The sequence below is a fragment of the Pelecanus crispus genome, chromosome 6 (assembly GCF_030463565.1).
Source record: "Pelecanus crispus isolate bPelCri1 chromosome 6, bPelCri1.pri, whole genome shotgun sequence".
Classification (NCBI taxonomy): Eukaryota; Metazoa; Chordata; class Aves; order Pelecaniformes; family Pelecanidae; genus Pelecanus; species Pelecanus crispus.
Genome location: NC_134648.1, coordinates 43,488,720 through 43,511,059, shown reverse-complemented (window position 1 = coordinate 43,511,059; position 22,340 = coordinate 43,488,720). Strand labels below are relative to the sequence as shown.

The window sequence follows — 22,340 nt, the reverse complement described above, 5'->3', positions numbered from 1 at the left end:
TGAGTGAGGGCCTGTCTATCAGCATTAACATACATCAACATACGTGAAAGGTCTAATTGGAATCTCAGTGACTGTCAATACGCCTTTCATTCCATAAAAACAACCCTACATGTATTGAATGTTTTCTCCTACTCATGATCTTTTCAATGTGGCATCTGTAGACAGCACAGCTCAGTTCAGCTGTTTATTCCATCATTACTAAGCAAAAGAAGATGGGTTGCAACTGCAAATGGAGAGGGGTTTTTATTTCCTTTGTGGGTGTAAAGCCAGAGGAGAAAAAGCAAAGGATGAGTTCTTACTCATCACTCGCAAACATTTTCATTTTAATAGGACAAAAATGAACTTTACAGATCAGTTTTTCCCTTTATGGTTTGGAAGCTCTAAAGGAGTAGTTGATAGACTGCCTTTCTGAAGGCATTTTTTTGCAGATGGACAACTTTATATTTAACAGCAACATATCAGTTAGCTGGAAGCCAAACATTCTCCCTGCTTCGAGAGGATGAAGGAGAAGTGCACAGAAAGACAGAATGCCCTAAAAACAGACCAGACTTGTTCATTATGAACACTGCCTAGATGGAGTCTGAGAGCAGCACTGAGAAGGGCAGAGGTAGAGGTGGAAGGTGACATTCAGAGAGTTGAAAGAGCTGGATAATGGCCATGTGAGAGACTGTTCACTTCTCAAACACTGGTACCAACACTGCCAGAAAAAGAGTGCAGCATTTTTTAAATCACAAACCTCCTTAGGACTGAGAGGGCATGGTAGATGATGAAGTGACTAATGACAGTATAGATCCTGGAGCAGGAAATGGAGAACTTCATCAGGAAAAGGACCGAAAAGTCCTACTTAGCCTAAATAATCAGAACATCCTGATTCATTACCCTGTCATGGGATAATACACACGGTGTAGATTTAAACTGCAAGTCTTTTTATTAGCTCATCTAATTAAGCCTACGGTAATCCTAGAGAAATGTGAGCCTTTCAGTTATGGCATTTCATTCTCCCTAAAAATCTTACCCACAGGGAAGTATGCATCACTGCTAAGATTACTGCAAACTGACCATACAGGTAATAGCTGACTCTGCCCTGTTCTCATGGATTGGCTTGGCCTGCTAGTTTGCCTCTCACTGAAGTGCAGCTCTTAGCCTGCAAACAGCTCGCTACAGTGGCTTCCATTGTCTAGTGCAATGGCCACACAAACACAGAACACAATTTACCCATCAACAAAGTCAAACCAGGTAGGAGCTGGTATCACATTCACCTTCACCCAAACCACTGCATACAAACAACTTCAGACCAGCAACTCAGAAAAAGCATACCGATACAATCGCTTGCAGGCCAAGTACACCAGAGCGTAAATCCTGGTACTGACATGGTTTCTAACTTCGAATTGTGATTAAAAGGCTCCAAGACTCTTAAGATGCTTTATCCAGCCCAGAAACCCAAGGGTGAATCTATGTAAGTCCAACTGTCTGTAATATCGAACGCTGTGGATGCTACTATACCTGTAAAGAAGGATAAGGTATGTAAATCTGCTCAACTGAGCTGTTAGGGGCTTATGCTTTATTCATTGCTAAAGGAAACTAGCAACTAGGAGCAATGAGCAACTAATCAAATAGTGACTATCACAAGGACAAATACCAGACTTAGCTACCATCTGCATGAAAATAATGATAGGTGATAGCTTTTGTTCCTATTAGCACCCTCTTTTGCTCAACCACAGTCCATTTTCCAGTTCAATCAGATTTTTAAATAGCTTTAATTTCCATGGAAATTGCTGGTTACTTTGACACAACTCCAACCTTCAGTGCATGCCTGGAGCTGCCCTCCAATGTCTGTATTCTACTGTGGTCAACTCAGAAGGCACTAAAATCATGATGATAAACACAGCTTTAAATGAGCTTCCACTTCAGATACAAGCTTCATGTCGCCCAGAGAAATTCTTCATTGCTGCAAGAGGCCCAGAGCTTTTCCCACTCTGTCTTCCTCTGGGCAGTTCTACCATAAGATTCTTCTTTGCATATATTGGCAACTCCTACCACACTGCAATGAAGTCTCAGCCCAGAAAGGAGACTTAATGAGACGATAAAAGTCAATCCATAAATTACATCATGAAACGGAGTAGATGGGTAAGTAAACTGGATGTTTCCTGAATCCTTAGTGCTCACGGGAAATTTCCTGTTAATCTTATATATCAGCAGTTGCAAACGCCAAGCTGCCCTCTGAGGGAGCCTCAGCTGGGAAACGCTGCTAGCCCCAAGGTGCCATTATGCATGTACATCACTCAGGTGCCAGTACGTATATCAAAAAAGACACCCTGCCCAGAAAACATGGTTAAGTAGAACAGTACAATTCAAATGCAATATAGTAACATCCTTCAAACAGACTATCCTACCACTCAGCATTTTCTTCAGCAGAGTGAAGCATAAATGAGGGTCTGATGATGCATTGTACTATCTACACCCTGAATGAAGGATCTGAACTTACACATACCAAATGTTACTGTGATCATTCAAAGGAAGCCCTGATGATAAGGGATATTATAAATCATATCATGCAGCCTTCTTCAGGGTTTGCTTTTCTTTTAAAGATATCACACCCTGGAGAGACCACTCTTTAAATGGAATTATTGATGACAGCTAAACAACAGCAAACATTATTAGCTACCACTACTTCAATTTATCTCCAACTATTTCTTGCAAGCTTTAAAAGGCTGTACATTTTTACCCTACTCACATATGAGCCTTTCTTAGAGTTCTACAAAAAAAGTCCTTCTGAATACAAATTCCACCTGACTCTTTGGATAATACCACAGTGATGTCTGTAACATTTCTAATTTAATTGAAAAGGGATTTTTAACCAGACTTAACTTTCCTCTGTTACGTCAGAGGCTGATGCCTTGTGCCCCCGCTTTCCACCTGACTGGGCTTTTTCTCTTCCCTTATAGGTCTGTGTGCAATTTACTGGCCTCAAAATCTTTCATCAATATATATATGAAATCTGCAAGAGGGCTGAATACATTTCACATTGTTAAATGTGAACTAGATAGTAACAGAACCTTCCCAAGAAGTATGCGGGGTCTATATCATACGCAGGTCTTTATTGCAAGCTGGACAGGATGACATCAAGCATGTTTTCCAGCCACAGGTCCTGGTTTCCTTGCTCCAGGACAAGTTTGGCTCTTCTCCTACCCAAGTCATAAACTCCTCACCAGACTGCATGTAAGTTTGTGCATACCTGCAAAACACTGTGCGATCTGGGGATCCAACACTCTAAGCTATTCACCAGGTTTGCTCCCTTTCATCCTTCCCTGCTTTCCCAATATACTCCACTTGATTTTTATAGAACAAGAGGGTGAACTCAAAGTATTTTTCCGTAATAGATTCCAAATATTTTCCATAAAAATATGTGGCAAGAAAACACTAAGGAACTAACTGACCATTATGTGTTTCCTGGAATTTGGGGGTTTTTTCCAAAAGCAGTCATCCTCTTCATACTTTCTGTTATAAGGGTCGCTATCAATAATGGAGAGGGAGAACGTGGTGAAATCTAAACTTCATTCTTTCATGACTTCTCTGCTGTCTTGAATACATTATCCCTGCTGAACCTTAGAGGTGAAACATCTCTCCTCCACAGTTTTTTTTTTTTTTTAATCACCTCATTCCCAAGACAAGAAGATGAGACACAACATCTACTGCTTGCCTCAGCCTCCCACATGTCTCTTCCCTGAAATGTCTATCCCAACAAGACTCCCTAGCTTTTAGAAGGTGAATGGATACACTGGTACAGAAAATGTATTTTGCTCCTGCTTGAGCTGCTTCTTTGATCTTGAGACAGACGGGAGTTTGGTGCTCGACAGTCACACCTAGCCTGTCTGTTCTAGCAAGGTATTAACAAATCCACTATGCCATCAAGGCTGTGATATACCCAAAAGTTTCTAGCTGGAAGTCCTCACAAGATAAGCACCAACTATCCCATACCTCTCTGGGTTTTGTGCTCACAGATGAAAGAGCTCTTAGGAACCTCTACTTATCTTTTCCCCCAGTGTTGATGGAGAGTTCACTGGGCATTTATACAACTCATTTGATGGAAGAATGAGCAATTAATCATGTTCTATATCTCTTGCTGTGCTTCTAGACCTCTTATCCGCAAGTTTCAGGATGCCTCTTTCAAACACCTGTTTTGCTGCTGGTTCCTTCTTATGATCCCTAGGAGGTTCTTCTACATCTGAGCATGATCAATTCCACCTTGTTTCAGTGATTCCTTATATATTTTCCCTATTCCACCTTCTTCCCTACTGTTTTCCCTATTCTACCATTTTAGCAGTGTTCCTGATTTTCCTTTACTAGCCTTTGCGGTCTAGAGAGTCTCTTATATGTTTGGCAAAAAACCAAAGCCCTAGTCAGCCAATCTACCTCCACAGCTTGATGGAGGAGGAAAATGCTCCCAAGACTCTCAAGTATCTCCAGAAGGGTTTGGTAAGTTTTCACTGTTGATTAAACTAAGAAATGGTTAGCTTCTTGTAGAGGATCTTAGATCACTCCCAATTGCTGCGGTCTGTCTGCTCTCTTTCTGCTAGACTAGCCCCTGTCACTTAGGCTAACACGCAAGCACAGCAATACTCCATTTGTACAGCATGCAACAAAGTTTTGTCAATGTAGAGTGTTAAAAAAAAAAGACACAAATAAGCTGACAGAAACACTAACGTAGACAATGTTACACCAAGAGCAAAATCATTTTACCAGGACTGTTTGTTTCTTCTTAGGGACTGTCTCAAGCTTCACCAGAAGAGAACTCCGGCCATTAAACCTTCACATCCTTTAGCTATACAGTCAGCCCTTTCGGTAAGTAGAGGAGTCTTATGTATTCTGTGCCTTCCCTGAGGAAGAACTTTCTAAGTTCACACATGCACAATTCTACCAGTAATTTTCTTTTTTCTGGAAGGGCTGTTTAGGTTGTTAGTAATTTCCTTGCCAGTTGTGAAAAGGAAGCTTCCTTTTTCCACCAACTACACCTAAGTTTTAAAACAACAAATCTAGACAAGTTTGCTTGCACATTTTAAAATTCTAGTGTAGAGTGAGAGCTGTACTTTTATATATCAGCAAGGCAAGTTGAACCCCCTGGCACGTGTGTAAGCAAAAAAAGTACGAGCTAGCATATTTTAGGAACACCCTTTATTCTAGTCTTGACAGAGCTTAGAAGGTGTGACAGCATACTGGGTTTCAGAGAAGTCAATCACCATCCTTATTCCCCACTATTTGAATTGGCTAGGTATTATTTCAGTTCTGTGATTCTGCATTTGATTTGTTAGTGTGTTCTAACAAAAACAGCACAAAATTTTGTATAAAAAACCCTGTAAATTTAAGTGACAAGAGCAGAGATAATTTCAGCAGCTCTGCGCACATTGCGCTCTATCTGAAAAGTTGTGATTTGTTCATGCATGAATAGCCACAATTTTAGTTTATTTGAGAAACATGATGATGGGTGTCATGTATTAAAGATTAGAATCTGACCTTGTATGACCTCTCCCACCATCAGTTATGTGCTACGATTTTAATTTTTCTTTTAAAATGTAAGAGAATAACAGTAATTTTCTCTGGTTTTAAAATGAAAAGCAAACCAGGGATAAAGGGAAACTCTTTTTCATTCGATAGAGATTAGTGACATCTAAAAAAACCTCATTCTCTGAGGAGAATGATTATCTCTCAGACACAATGGCAGAGAAGAATATTAAAAGTTTTCCCCAGAGTCACACATATTTGTCAATCTTTATTCCTCTTCATATTTAACTTAATTGCCACAAATGGTGCTTATAACCCCTCCTTTCGTTACCAAGAACATAGTCCAAGGAGGAACAGATGGCAATACAACAGACTTTCTTGTCTTTTTTAATTTTCAGAATGCTACCCTACATGTCTGAATTTTTAGATTGATAATCCTGCCAGCTACAGACTCTTGGTTATTATAGATTTCAGATACTGTGAGCGGTGAGCCTTCCATCTTGGTTTGCTCAGCTGTTTTGCTTCAACTTTGACCTAAGCCAGGCACCTATTCAAACCTTCACACTGCTGATCAAACTTCCCAGATAGAAACCTCCATATTGATTATAATGATTCCTTTTCACAAGGATCTAGACTCAAGATCACTACATCATTCCACAGAGGATCAGCACAAGCCTAGCAAAAATACTGCATTCAATTCGAAATCAACATGCCATAGTGCTGCTGCTTCTCTTTCAAAACAAAATGATGTATGACAATTTTAAGACTGTCGCTGTTCCTCTGGAATCCCAATCAGTATGTTAATAACATTGGATTATCCTTTTTCTTTCTTTTAAAAGAGTGGGAATGAAAAAAATATTTCAGCATGTGCCTAGCAATCATGATATTAGAAAGGTTACCTTATTTGTGCATTCTACCTTATCTCTAATTGATTCTACCATCTATTATCGGCATTAATCACTTTTTTTTTAAATGGTAACATCTAAGCAGCAGTCAAGAGTGAGGCTGTATCATGCCATATACTGTGCAAACACAATGTGGCAGACAACACCCCGCCCTACAGAGCCTGACAGACAAACTCCAGCAGAGGCACAAGAGAAAATACTAGCCAGGAACATCTTATTCTATTAGTGTTAATAAAGTTTTATATGTGTAACTGCTTTTCTTTACAGACTTGCATATTTGACTCCCACCACCTCAACAACTCATACTTTCCTTTGGCAATAAAAGGTTACGGTAAAGGCACAGAAAAATCCATTTCCTCTTGCATGTAAATTGCTCCACTTCCTGCTGAAAACAACCCAGGTACTGACAATATGCAGGTTTTGTTCCAAATGTCTTTTGATATGACCCTTTGACAGTTTCCAGGCTCAACTACCAAAGACTCAGCTGACAGTTTTAGAGGACCTACATTAGCTGCAAGGTCTCATGAGGCTTGACACTGACCTTCCTCTTCTTGGCATGCCACAACCTGGATCACATCTTCACTATTCTGAATGATTCAGATTAATTAAACAAAACCAAACCCACAGAAGCAGAACGGATGACGAGCATTCCAAAATGAAGGGCCTGAGTTACTTGATGATACTACCCTCTTTTACTTTATTTCACTAAGTTACATTCAGATACACATTTCTTTTCAAACAGCATTAGCAAGAAGCACTCTCCATTCACTTTTGGAGGAGGGCTTTTTGTTGTTTTAAGTGCAGTGCACCAAACTTACGGCATCACTTTGAGGCTGTGAGATCACAACGGGCTGTCCTGAATCACACGTCTCCCGTATATTAACGTGCAGTGGAATGTCTCCTGTATCAAAAATACCAAGGTACACATATGTGAAGACCTAATATTTCTTGAATGTTTCATTAAAATAGCCCTAAAGCAACTTGAAATCAAATTCCATTTCGGTATATTCTTTGAATTACTTAATCTCAAAAAATTAGCATTTAAAATGAAAATTGGCTGCAGTACAGTTTCTGTACAACCATAATGATTAATGCCAAACATATTCTGGATTTTTTCGTTCTCTGAATAGGAAGGACTATGCTTTGTAGTCATTTATTAGAGAAGGCAGTTTGCTTTTTTGCCTCAAATACACAGAAAAACACAGGCTGAGATAAAAATTATTTTGTGTACATAAAAAAAATTGCCTGAGTGTTGGGCAAATGCTCATCATGCAACTTACGGTTCAGCCTATCTCTTCATTGTATATTCTTTTCAGTGCTGTTTTAAGATTTTAATCACTGTTCAAAGACTTCTTTGAATACTTCATTTCCAAATAATAGCATTTGTTATTGTCCTTATTAGGCCTTGGATCCAATTAAAAGGCAGACAACTATTCAGCTCATCCTTCTTTCCAATAGAAATCTTCTTTAAATTCTACTTTTATAACAAGCAGGGAATTGTCAGAGAGGAAAGGAACGCTCTAAAGGAGAATCAATTAGCAGCCCTATTCCATTCTGAAACATACTTTCTGAAATAAAGTTTTTCAGCACTAAAGAAAACTTGACATTCCCATGTTTAGTTCATTGCTACATAGATAATTATGACATGAACTGAAGACCAACTTTCTTTTAACGGAAGATACAGCTACATTTTACATCATGGTGTAGACAGAACAGCCTACCTCGTTCAGTCTTGACTGGTCTCAGAAACTATCAGTTTAATTCATACACTTTAGCAACATTTACTTAACCCAAACCAAGGCCAGTGTAAATTAGTGAAGTTCAATGTAGTCAGGAAAAGAAATGTTAAAAAAACTATATGAAAATTGACACAGCTGAAGAGATAAAAATCCAGAACTGAAGGAAAGCAGGAATACAAACAAAAATGCAAACAAATAGCAAACACATGTGGCTCCATGATTATTGAGCAGAATCTCTGAAGAACTTCAATTTGTTATTTATGATGATTACAGTCCATTTCCTTCAAATGTAATTGTTTATTTGTTTCTGTCATGAATAAATTTCTTTAGGCATAAAAGTCTGCTCATTTATTCATTAAAAAAATATTTAAGGGGTCCTTTGAAAGTTTTTTTTAACCTTTTTAACTTCATAAATCTCTCAGAAGTTAGCTCCTACCATTATTTTATGCAGAGACTAATCTTCACTTTTCTCCCCAGGATGTTTTGTTAATGAAAAAATACTTCTTCGCTACAAGCTCAGTAACAATCTCAGAGAATTACAGAAAGAACTGCCCTACTACAAAATGGCAGTCTCTCTCTTTTCTTCCTCATACTTACAAAGATGCGCTGGTACTACAGCAGCATAACAGGACTTGTATGAGCAAAAGTGCAAGTCAGAAGACAAAGCAAAATGCAATCATGATTTTTTTTAAAAAAAAAATCAAAACCTTAAAGACAGCAAAAGCATCTGCACAGCTGTTTGGGTTATAAGGGTTTGAGGAGGATGAAGTTTTTGCACTGTTCTTCACTACAGAACGTGGTGGGAACTTGCCATCATATGTTTTTCTGATACTAACTATTATTGCTGACTGCAAAGAAAGGGTAGGTGCTGAGAATAATTTGAATTTATTGTAGGAAGTGAAAACAAAAATAATTTTAATAATCTGAGAGTCATTGTTGCTGGTTCTATTAGCAGATACAGTTTAACAAGTTAGGAAGTGCAAAGGTCAGGATGTAGCGTACAGAAATTATTATCTTAGTATTATGTATATCAATGGTATAGCTTTCTGGTCACAGTTATGGTCATCAAGCTTCAAAAAAAAGAAAGCAAAATAGGGAACTTCAGAGACTAGAAAGAAACAATCAGCAGCACAAAGTCTTTCTCCCAAACTTTGGCACACTTTCTTTTACGGCACAATAAAAAGATGAGACGATCAAAAGTATATGAAATAATGAACTACACTCAAAGGCATACTGGCAACTGCTAACTGTCTTCTGTCATAAACAAAAATAAAGGAGGTATTCAGTAATATTAAAGGCAGACGATTCTGAGCAAATAGAAGGAAAACACTTTTCTACCCTGCACATTTCTTAGCTTGCAGAATTTGTCAGATGTTATCATGGAAACTAAAACCTTGTCAGGTGTCACAAGAGGACTAGGTGATTAGTTGAACAAACAGAACAGCCACGGGTGTTGCAAAATGTAAACAAAATAAATTTAGACATACTAATTTTAAATATGTATCTTTTTAATATATATATATTTATATAAAAATAAGTTCTCAAGGCTTTTGGGCAGAATTCAACTAACATTGAATAACATTGGAATAAAACTTCCATTTGGGATAGATTAATGTAAAATCCGTAAGCAGTAATTCTTATAATACCATATGGTATTATTATATAATGGTCATCCCTGGAAGGAGGAGCATACTAATCAGATCAAGTGTAATTCTAAATTTAACCCTTGGGGCATTATTCTTAGTCTGGTCTTTCACTGACAGTTTGAAGGTAAACTTCACTCTATTTTTCTTCATACATCTCACCCATCCCCTGCTAAACCTGTAAATCTCTCGCATCACTCCTAATTAAATACAATCACAATTGGTTCTGCCCTCTTAGGGAATAACAAAAACCACCTATGGGACCAATGGCATGGCACATCATTTGTGCCTGTGTATCTAAATGCATGTTTGATTCAACTGCTTGCAGAGGATTTGCATGTAGAAGTCCCCTTGGGCTCTGATCACAACTCATTATACATTCAGAAAACTAAAAGATAGCCCAAAAGCATGTCTTTAATTATGTGTTGCCTTGCTATCTTAAGTTTATGTCAGACCTTGATGTTTCTGTGTTGATCTTTCTAAGTGAGCTTCCTGGTTCTCTTTAATGAATTAGCCATGGAAAATCATTGAGATAATTATAGTAATACATGGAAACACATCATTAGCACATGCAATTATCCCATTTACCAACTTAATTATGCTGTGTTATATTCTGTAATTTTTTTTTACTGACAGCACAGGTTGAAACATGCCTTTTTAAAATAGCAATGTATATTTTAAAGATCAACACATATTTTAGCTTGTAGGAATGCCAGATTGTTTAATCATGGCTAATTTTTTTTTTCAATAATGATAAATTTTCTTTTGAAACCACATTTTGCAATTCAGTGTACTCTTTTAATCTCAACACTTAAATACAAGCATTACAGTCTGCTTGTTTCCATAAAAGAGTCAAAATATCTTCATATAGGCATAAAAACAACTGCTTTAAGGGACTGCATTTCAAATTATTATATTTATTTCAATACGTAACAATTTATTTAATTTAAATGAAGTAAGTGAGAAAACTTCTATTGACGTTAATGGACAGAGTTTAGGTCCATTTTACAAGACCAAATAGAATTTCTGGTTATTTGTAAAAATTGTTGTATGATCAATAAGATAATGAACGTCAGGTAATAGAGCACATCAATACCAAAACAATTCTTGTTCTGGATTGTTTACAAATCAAAAGAGATTTAAGATGCAATTCAAGAATTTTCACATCCAGTCCTCACCCCATTTACAAGAATGATCCTGATAAGGAACAGAGCATACAAAAATTGTGACATTCAACTACTTAAGTTATTAGTTCTATTATATCTGAACACTGTCTGAATATAGAGCAATCTAGGATTTTTCCACACTTCAGTTAATGCTTCCCTCACACACACCATTGAATTTTTCTTCAGAAATAAAACCACTTCCATATCTTACCTAAAATATCCAATCCAAGGGTTTTTGCTAGATCTCTTACACCATCAGCTCCAAAAATGTGTGTCTCATGCTTACATTTGGGACACTGGAAAACACTCATGTTTTGAACCAGTCCTAAAACCTGTTAAAGAAAGGAGTATTCAAACCTGGGATTCAAGCATCGGTATTTCCATTATTCATCTCTGACAATAAAGAAGAGATTATCAAAAAAGAATCGACAAAGACTACTCATTATAATGGGAAGTAGCAGTAATATCAGACTCATTAACATCATTATCAACTCTTATTAGTTGTCTCAGTTACACTATCATTTGTGCATTATTTCAAGTTTTTCACATCTATACCTCTCAAAGATTAACAAACTTATTTGTCACAAAAAGTACCTCTTGTACAGGCCTATCTTTCCAAGAACTCTCTCTGCCAGTATTTCATTTTTGAACTCTGAAAACTGGAAGAATTTTCATGTTGTGTTTTATAGCTCTGTAATTTGCAGTTTCAGGAAACACAAAATAAAAACATACCATTACAAGAAATGACACAATCAGACATGCTTTTAAGATATTTTTGTAAGTTATCCTGTAGGGAAATGTTTTCAAAAAGAACCAGATTTGCTATTCTTCTGAAGAGCAGAAACACATTTTAAAGATCAAACAAAAGAAATAATTATGTGAAACTAAGTGGCAAAAACCACAGCATAAAAATCTAATACACATATATTAGGTACCTTTCTGTTGATGCCAGGTGTTCAACATCATCCTTGCAAAATATGTCAAATGAAAATTTGCCAAATCAGGCACACAAAAATCTTCTTTCACAATGTGTAATAATGCTAATGACAGCATTGATCTCATTTTATTCACCTAGTAAACAAAACTGTTCACTGAGGCAGAGCAGGATTTCTCAAAAGTGATGAAAACAGCATTCAAACACTATGGAGTGAAAGCTTCTACCCATCTGCTAATCAACAGAAGACCTGCTTTAAGAGGTTCCACGTTACAAAATTTCACTTTAAGATTTGTATGTTATCTGGACACATCACACACGCTATAGCCAAGTTTTCAAAATATGAATATATATTTTCAAGTGCAAAAAGCTGTTATTTACTTTGTTGCATTTTGTACTTCTAAATTTCGCTGAGCATTCTAGTTTTGTGCTTGAATAAGCTGGCCTGGTTATTAGAGGAGTAACATATCCACTACACTAATGAAATATATCTATAAAAGGTATATATATACCAGTGTTCAATGCAACCAACAAATATTAAGTTATTTAATTAAGAGTGAATGTACAACATTTGGCACCAAAACTGAAAATAAAAAAGCATGTTATTTACAACATCTTAATAAAAATTTCCTTATATCTAAGCTAAAAATGATCGGAAGATGATCACGTGTTTTTTCTATACCAACATAATGTGTTTCACACTATTTTCTAAGAAGTCTTCCTTTACTTATGTAAAACTTTCAGAAGGTGTAAAGCAAGGAGTATTTTAAGAAACAGTAACAACAACAACAAAAAAAGGAAAAAAAAGACTACCTACTTTCAATTTAACACCACAAACTTTCCCCATTTTCTACTCTCTGCCAGGGACTGCCAGAGGAGCAAGAGGAACAAGTTTCTATTTACTGGCACATTATTACAGGTCATTTTCTCATCCAGTTCTTAAACTACGAGAGACATGAAATACTACAGGTCCAAGGGTACAAGGTGCAGGGGTGGTAAAAAGGGCTCTCTACAGCCACAGTCTTCTACTGATGACCTCTGAGCAGGCATTCATCCTGCTCTTCTAAAATTAAAGTCATGGAATTTTCACTGTGTTGGTAAACTGGAGAACACCGGAAGGAGTATTATTTGACAAAAGAAAAACAGTATTTTAACTAGGATACAGGGAAGCCATTTTCTGCAGCACAGGGAAAAAAGAGAACTTGACATTTATACTTTAAATGAGTAAATTCATCATCAGGTATCTTGGGATTTGAACTTTCTGTTCTCCTCAAACTAGTCATACAGTATTTATGATTCAGCAAAATCACAATCATAGAAGAAAAAGTTATGTAGTCTATTATTGTTGTTTTGTGAATAGTTAAGGACTATTACAGCTGTTTTGTTAATTCTTTGATAACTTAGTAACTAAGAAGTCCTGCCACAGTTAATGCAAATGCTGGGATACAGCTGTATCCCCAGTGCTGTATCAGTTTTAGAGGTCTTATTCACTATCCTTTTTGTTTTCATTTCGACAAATCTTACTAAAAGCAAATGACATTTCTGCATTACACAATCATTTTTATATTTCAGTGTTGTTCCTATCTGTCAGCCAATGATTAGTGCATATTTATTAATATGTAAATTATTCTTCTGGAGTATGAATAGATTTTTCGGAGTATTAAGTTGCCAATTATAAACACCCAGTTTAATACAGAATCTGTGCAAACATACACAACTTCAGTGCTTTAGTGTATTTTTAAAATGCCTATTTCTGCAGATATATTTACAGAAGGAAAAGAGTTCAGTATGATCTTCAGAGCTTTTAAATCTACACACAAAGTAATAGGTCTTGCTAATGAAGTCAGTAATAACTCTCATTTCCCTGTTCAAATAATAGATCTGGAAAAGCTTCAAAGCAGCTGTTACTGTCTACACAAACTATCCCATAAGTATGTGCGAATCCTATTCTAGTCCTTAGTGAGCTCCTTTCCCTGTACATTTCTCGGCAAACTCGGTTCAATAATGACATGAAAACTAGTATGATGAGATGCACCGCAATACAGGAGCTAACTTATGGTAGTGGAGGAGAGGATAACTACAATGCACGGAACTGAATTTCATTTAGTCAAATCGTTATTTTAAATGGTGAAGAGACATCTATCAAGAACTAACAGGAAATGAAGAAACCTTTCATTATGAATTATCTGTGCACACACACTGTTTCTGAATGTTTACAGATTTCTTATGCCCAATTAACCTTTTGGTTACACAACAAATCATGCCGAAATCTAAATATACTACCTTCTAAGTTAAAGAAAATACAGTGAGAAAATTAAAGCCCTCTGTCTTTACACAGAAGGAGACAATTCCTGAAAAACCCACTTAAGTCGTTCACTGCACTTAAGGACGGATGGTGCTGAGGTCCAACTCCAATCTGATCAGGACTGAAGTGATCAGGGTTACAGTTCTGCAGTCTGCCATCGACTTCCTACGTAACCATCAGTCAGTCCCTTGACGTTTTAGTGCTTCAAGTAAACGTGCACAATATTTCTGTCTTCCTACCTTTCGTCTTATAACAAGCAATTTTTGGCTCTAACTTCCGCTCCCAGTATGAAGCCACAATCTCGGCTGGGTACTCTGGACGCTACAGAAATACCAGTAAGTACATAGCCAAATAAACAATTTTAGTACATCTTAGAAGGAAATATATAGCTGAGTCTACATAAGCAGTTTTTTGAAACCTGTGAAATCCACAACATAACCCTGCAATTCAAGGAAACTACCAGAAAAGTTGCAGATTTAACTAAGACCCTGTCTTTCAGGGATATGATTGGTAAGATAAACCATACTGAACTGAACTCAATTTCAGCAGGTGAAAATAGGCAATTTTTTCCTAAATACTCAAACTTACTCACTTTTTTTGGTGACCTGCTCAGAGCAAGCCACTGGGATGCACGAAAATGACGGCCAAATTCACATAATGGACGAGAATCTTGAAACTTGTGATAGGAGTCAGCAACACTTTGCAAACTCCCTCCTTACCAGGTGGGCTCCACTGTACTAGAGATGGCACTCCTCTCTTAATGACTGTGTCCTAAGACTGAAAATAAGGCTTTTGCATTGGAACCCTGGTTCTAACACTGACTCTCATTGCCAGCTTTTCATCAGTTCTTTCAGTCATTCTATGCTACTTTCAATGCAGTAAAGGACAAACAAAGGATGTTAACAAGTGTGACTTTACTGTGGTAATACTACATATGTCACTTGAGGCTTTGGTAACTAATGACTGTGGGGGTGAGGGGAAGGTGGTGTATGTATGCCTGTATGTACAAGGGAGAGACTCCAGTTCATTAAATATAAGCAAGCATACTCAAAGATTCAGAGTTCAGCAATCTACAGACTCTCTGCTTCTTTGAAAAGTAGACTCTCTGCAAGTGCTTTTTTAAAGATTAGGTTAAAGATTTTAAAGATTAGATTTTTAAAGATCAGTCCATTATATAATCAGGATACACAATTTTAGCACAGTCCCACAAGATTCCACATCTTTGATGTAAACCTCAGGTTTGAAGTTGTGCATCAAAAATTACGTAACTAAACTTTCTTTAGATTCTCAGATTTAATCGACACTTAGAAATGTAATACATAGGCAGGAGCTGTGTTAGCACTGAAGTAAATGACACATCTGTACTGATGTACATCAGAGGTTAGAACAAAATGAAGCAGCATCATGAAAAAGGTAAGACCTGATGACTGGTTTAAGTGCATTCAAACTCAGTATCTGGTGCAACAGCTTTGCTGTGACTTTTCATTTGATTCAGAAAGATCTGAAACTTCCAACAAATCAAAATAGATCATAGTTAATATCTTATCTACCACTAGTCAAATTAATAGCAGCCAGGCCTATCCTAGAATGCATGATCTTAGAGGCCATTTCCTTCAAAGAACATTGAACAAAACAGACTTAGAAAGCAATCTTGATAATTTCTCATTAAATCAATAGGAAAATTCAGCAAAGTACTAACTTGAACATAATTTTATTTGAAGAAGATAATTTTGCATAGTTCTAGTAAACCCAAACATAAAATCAAAATAAAACATTCCATATGTTATTCTTCTGTTATATATATTTGTTTTTCTTCTAGTAGCAAATGATAAATGGTACTATACTTTCATTTTGGTGCAAGTATGTTTAAGGAATAGTTAACAATAAGGAATTTATCAATGTATTTCTTTTGTTAAGCTATTCTGTAAGTTAAAACAAAAAGGGAAAGCAGTCACTTCAACGTTTCTGTTGCATTTTTTAAATTAACAAAGCACCAGCTATGAAAGAAATTTCCTTTCTTAATAAAGAGTAGAAGTGACCTTCACACAAGTAAGCAAGAAAACATCTTTTTTCAAGTATAGTAAATGGCTTTTTTTCTTTACTGTTTAAGATAAGGAAGCATTTCAGTTTGTATCTGCTCATCAACTGCACATTTCAAATGAAAAATTAATCTCTTCATGAACATACTCTAGAGTATAACATTCAGTTACTTAGCAACTTGTAGCACACATAGAAAATACCGAGTCAAAGATATCACCCTGTTTAATAATTTCTCCCAATCCATATGAATACTGTGGATATTTTTAAATTTTGCCTTTCCCAAACAAGCAAGCTACCAAGTAAGCTAGAAATGTCATGAAAAAACAAAGTGATATAGACAGCCTTCTACTTGGCGTGACAGTCACAGAGCCCTTCAAATGGCAAAGTGACTATGAAGTACGTGTTTATCTCCCCAAAACCTTTCATTTCCTTCTTAAAATGTACAAATATATGATTTTTCCACATTTCAAGAAATTTTAGATTTTAAGCTCCAACACAGACAGTGATGAAGAGGACACATAATGAGGATATAGTAAGACAGTACAATTGGAAAGCACACGTTACTTTATAAGATACTCTGTTTAGCAGTCTGATCCATTCCAGGTGATTACACAGACTAACTTAAAAGAAATCAAGTACTATTATGACCTCGGCCTGAGGAAATTCTTTCCTTTCTGTTAAAGCAAGTGCCTGATACAGATATAAGACTGATTCTAATCCTTTTTTTTTTTTTTTTTTTAAGAAGAATTTATGAAATTCAAGTGATTCCTGAATGGTTTGTTCACCTATTGCAGTATACAGAATTTTTTTTACATTTTGGAAAAACAATCTACTGGCATTTTTAATGTAGAGTCTTACAGGTACATGGACTTTTCTAAACATTTCAGCTCCTTTGCGTGCATCCAATAAAGCCACGTCTTGCGGAGTGGAGATGATCACAGCTCCTGGGAAAAGAAAACATGAAATACCATTAAAATGTATATTATTAATTATACTGTTAAATATTTTGACTATTTAGTACATGCTACTAAATTCAAAGTAGTCACACATTTATATGCTTTTTTTTTAATTTAAGGAAGAAAATTACGCTAGTTTTTTTATTATGCAATGACCAAAATCACTGAGATATGATATGGAGCAATAGAAATAATTTAGACTATTTTCATCGTAAGTTTTTTCTATATAGAAACCATTTATATTTTCTAAATGAGAAAACTGATGTAGCTATGATATGACCATGGATAGAAGACAACACGGTCCACATGCTGACAGGTTGCAGAGGTGGTACTCTGGGAATATCTACACAGTAACTGTCCCACGCCATAATTACATTTGAAAGCTTTTGACTTAACAATAAGCCTTGTCCTAAAATCAAGAGGCAGCTGCCTGTAATCAGACTGTTGCTTTCTGAACCTGCTACATTTTCTGATACAAGTGTTGACAGGCACAATCTTGAAACATGTTACACTAGACGCAACACCAGTGCATTTGTATGAAAGATACCACAAAATAAGAGGCTAACTCATGCACACTTGCACTAGGTTTGAAAAAAGTATAGTATTGCTCACTGTTCAGACACAGCTCCAGGTTACCTGATAATTAGTATTCCCAAGAGTTATTAAACATATAAAACAGCTAGAGCTCTTTGTCAAAGGTTAGATTCTAAAGTAAGCCTACAGGTTACTATCCTATACTACCCTATATTACTTCTTGATTAATACAGCCTGAAAAACCAATATAGACACTATATTCCACATCACTTCACAAAGAGCATGTTTTTGCATATGCTCAGGGGTTTCAAATACTATTTCTTCAAAGCTTGCATCAAGAATCTGCTCATCCTCGTCCCTATTTTAGAAAAATGCAATGTAAAAGAGAGCATTACTGGTCAACTGATTAACTCTGGTTTCACAGTGACCATCCAGTCTCCAAAGCATCTGTTATAAAAACATCTCTGCGGAGCAACATTAAGCCAACCTCGCACAAGGAATTTATGCCAAACTTCACGCTAATAGCAATTGCAACAGACAATTTTAGATGCATGGGACAGAGTTCCCTACTGGGCCTGCAGTTCCCAACCCTTGGCGTACACGGCAAAGGAAGAGGTGGGTAGATTTCCAGAGGCACGCAACGCTGGCATCGCTGGCACGGGCTGGAGCACCGGGAGCCTTGGCATCCCGAGCGCAGTCCTGGCTCTGGCACTCCTGAGCTCTGGCTCCGGGAGCCCTGCCCCTCACAACGGCCCCACGCCGGCTGCCGGGTGGCATCTAGCCTGCGTGACAGCCAGCCGCTTCCAAACACCGCCTGACAGCACGTTTGAATGTTTTCAACCAGTGTTCTTAACCTCTAATTTGTGAAAGAAAAATACAATCTGGCACCTCGCTCCTGAAAAGCTGCCAGTCTCTGCCTTACATAATATCAGACACAAGTCCAAAAACTGAACGGCATATGTAATGTACTAAGCAAATGCAATTTCCCTATTGTTTGCTAAAACTCTGGCATCCAAATAATTTGCTGTTTTTCCCGAGCCGATCTCTTTCCAATGGCATCGCAAAGAATAAGGTGGAAACCTTTCTAGTTACATCCATGTCACCTTAGCTCGTGTTTCACTGAAGTCTAGGGTTATGCTTTACAGCCGACATTGAAACGTGGGGCTAATTTCACAAAATGAATGCACCCTTCCCTAAAAGCACAGTCCAGAAAGAAGTAATTTAGACTCAATGTCCTTGAGTTTTCTGCACATTTGTAAAATAAAGATCTTTCAATACTTTGACAAAATGCTTATTACTGCTTTCCTTTCAGACAAAGTTAGAAATTTGTGTCTTAGATGTATACACTCATGTTACTTTCTTCACACTTTTGTTCACACTCTTCTCTGAAGATGCTGGCTCAGCATTTCCTGGATCTTCAGGTAGAAGCTAATATGCAGCCAACAAAACCGAAGTCTACATTTTATGGTCCATTATTAATTTTTTTAACAATCCAGTAATTGGCATGGCATGAAGGACAGAGGCTATGCACAATGAAAACATCCTCTAGAACCACAAGCAGCTTATCCGAGGATATTTTTGACTAACAAGTTCTGTTGCTAGAGAACCTCACCCAAAGGGAAAAAGCTAGAACACCAAAAACACCCAATGGCACATTGAAGAGTTTAGGCTGCTGCAGACACCAGCTCCCTGTATGAAAAACACTGGCTTCTGAAATACATGAGTTAAAATTATGCTCATGGACAACTTGCATGGCTTCTTCCACAGAATGAAAGCCATGCTGAAGAAGCTGCTACTGGGGGTGTAATAGATGTGTCTCTCCTATTTCCCTTTTCACTCTGAGCTGGGTTGCAGAGAAAATTTATTCACAGCCAGCTTGTACTGAATTATACCAACACCCTTTAAAATAAGTATCTTTTCTCTTTCTTTGGTACAACTGCTAGTCCAGCAAACCCAACCTGAAGTTCAAGAATTCAAATTATTAGCAGCATTCTTTCCCTCACTAGCAACCAAATATGGCAAACGAGACTTTTCACAGCGCTCCCCTCCCTGAATAAGTTTGCATGTGTTTAATTCAGAAAGTGATTCAAATGATGAGCAAGAAAGAACACAGCCCACACTTTCTTTGCTATCTTGGCCCTACACAGTTAACAGGAGTATCAAACAGTAAGGAGTTATTTTGATCAATAAAGTAATGCAATATGACTGAATTCATGCACACACCATGTCTCTTGAAGAAATACGTGCAATATTTACACAATTGCCTCTGAATGAGGCAAACTAACACTGACAAATTGAACAGAGAAGTTGCAGAAACTATAATGCTATCACACTGCACATTAAAGCATACTACAAATTCTATGTTTGCAGTTGTGTGCAGAAGAATAATTTCTGTGCCTTGAGCATACTAAGGATATCTAAGTTGAGCACATTTAGGTTTAACTGACATATCTACTTATTCATACATTCCATTTATTTTTGTAACTTCACCGTATTTCAGTCAACAAAAAGCTGATGCATGTTGCATTAGTAAAAACTATGATAACCGTATTTTTAATCCTTAGCATCCATAATATAGACAGACAGAACTAACAGTAGCCTGTAACACTGATGTTTGCCTTTCTTTTTTAACCCCAGGCACTTAATCCTCAGTAAAAGAAAGGTACGCCTATACAGCACATTAGTACTCACCCTTCTGGTAGACTGGTGTTCAGGAAATTACAAGCGCTGAAACAGCCTATAATTTCTGTGTATAGAAAATATCACCTATATTCACTGCATCATTAAGGTTTGCGTTAGATGCTCTGGGTTACAAGGCATAAGGTGGAATCTCTCCAAGCCTTAGCTATAGTCAATTCATACCCAAGCAAAAAACAGGCAAGTCTAAAAAGCAGCTGATAAGCAGCAGTTTAGAAGGTCTACCTTAGGACGAAAAGGATCTCTCCAACGTATTCTTTTTTCCCTCCAGCATCTTCAAAGGCAGACTTCAGAACAAGGCTATGTGTATCTCATCCAGACAGATGAAGAAGGACCCCTCCACACACGAGTATTAGACTGTGTCTTACATCACCCTGAGTCTTATCAACTTCGCAAATAATGCCACCCCAAAAGCTATGGAGTGAAGTGTAACTGACCCAAAAGACTGACAAATAGAGTTTGTCTGTTGGAGGATAAAGACACAGAAAGATATACTGCATTTTTCTAATAATTGCATCTGCTGACTGCCAGGCATTGAACACTCTTGCAAGGAACCACATTCAGACCTCCATGCAGCTGTGGATGGCCTGATCTGGCCACAGCACTCATGCACTTTTTGTAGCTTTTGCTACCTTTTTCACTGCATCAATTTCAAACTTCTAGGTGAGACTTTCAAGTTATAAACAGCCTGGTGAATTTGAATCTTCTCTACTGTGGACCTCTTCAGAGTCCTTCTGACCTGTTAAATTTCTTGTTACTTCATAGGTAAAAGGTGCCTGCAATTACAGATACAGTTTGCACTCGCAGATGCAGAACAAGGTCTTGCAAGAACCAAGTCTTCTGTCTTCACTGGAATTTCAGCTGGCGATGATTATAGATACATTAACATTAAAAAAAAAAAAGTCCATCTCCTTGGATAAACCTCATAAAGAAGTTCCTTTAGCTTTTGTGTGTGACACCTCATTACAACTAACAACTTTAAAGAATCAGTAGTGTGATTTTCCCTTACGGGATCGTTACTTGAGACTCATAACATAGCTCAGAACTGTCCCAAAGGCTAGATCCTGGCTGTGTCACACCTCCAGCCTGCTCGCTACCTTCTTTCTTGGAGGAGTCTTTGAACAACTGCTCAAATAGTGTGTTTCCAACAGCCACACATCCTCTTCTGCCCAAGAACTAGCAGGTAATTAGAGACTGGGGCACTACCGCCTTGCCCACATGAAAAGGGAACATAAATCTTAGAGCAAGCTTCTTCCTGCTGGCAAGAGGAACTGTCAGTGAAGCCACTGAGCAGAGGAATATCACAAGCTGGATAAAGCTGTCACCTTGAAACTAAACTGCCTTCATCTAACTGATCAGTAAGTATTATAACATCCATTTCATGCTAGATCACATGGAGAAAGATATGGAAAGACAACTCTCGCTGTGTAACATGTTTGTCATGGCAAACTGAATACATATTTCACACTAATGCAATTTACAATGCGGTATTTGTTTAGCAAAGTGGAAACACTGAAAACATTTGTAGTAACATCTGTGAACAAGCACTATTTGCAAAGTATAGGCATAAAATAAAAAGCTACTCCCTCACAGACACTCTGCCACTTTCTACTTTTCCTCAGCTATCTGAATTAGCATTTTTCTGCTCTACTCCATTCCCCCTCCTGCTTTCAAGGGCATTTGTCAATCATGTCCAGATTATAATGAGCATTGTACTAGGCAAGAGCAAAGTCCAAATAGTCTCTTTTGACAAATGAATATGTTGTGTTTTTTTAATGAGAGGTCCTAATCCAAAGAGGAGAACTAGGTAAAAGCATGATCCTACTCCACAAAAAAGACAACACCAAGACTACTTCAATCACCTCCAAAACCCACTCTGTTTTTCACTTTTTTCCCCAGAGGTGGGGGTGGTAAGGGGCAGA

General features: G+C 37.3%; 1 protein-coding gene across 4 annotated transcripts in view; it reads right to left on the bottom strand.

The window, feature by feature from the left end:
• The window catches only part of NUBPL (NUBP iron-sulfur cluster assembly factor, mitochondrial), a 91,741-nt gene that overhangs the window by 3,841 nt on the left and 65,560 nt on the right, over window positions 1-22,340 (bottom strand). For all 4 annotated transcript variants that reach the window (XM_075712762.1, XM_075712763.1, XM_075712765.1 and 1 more), the window contains 3 exons: window positions 17,090-17,175; window positions 11,164-11,284; window positions 7,223-7,305 (listed from right to left, as the gene is read on the bottom strand). In XM_075712762.1, coding sequence (XP_075568877.1) covers window positions 7,223-7,305; window positions 11,164-11,284; window positions 17,090-17,175 — 290 coding nt within the window. The remainder of the gene's footprint in view (window positions 1-7,222; window positions 7,306-11,163; window positions 11,285-17,089; window positions 17,176-22,340) is intronic.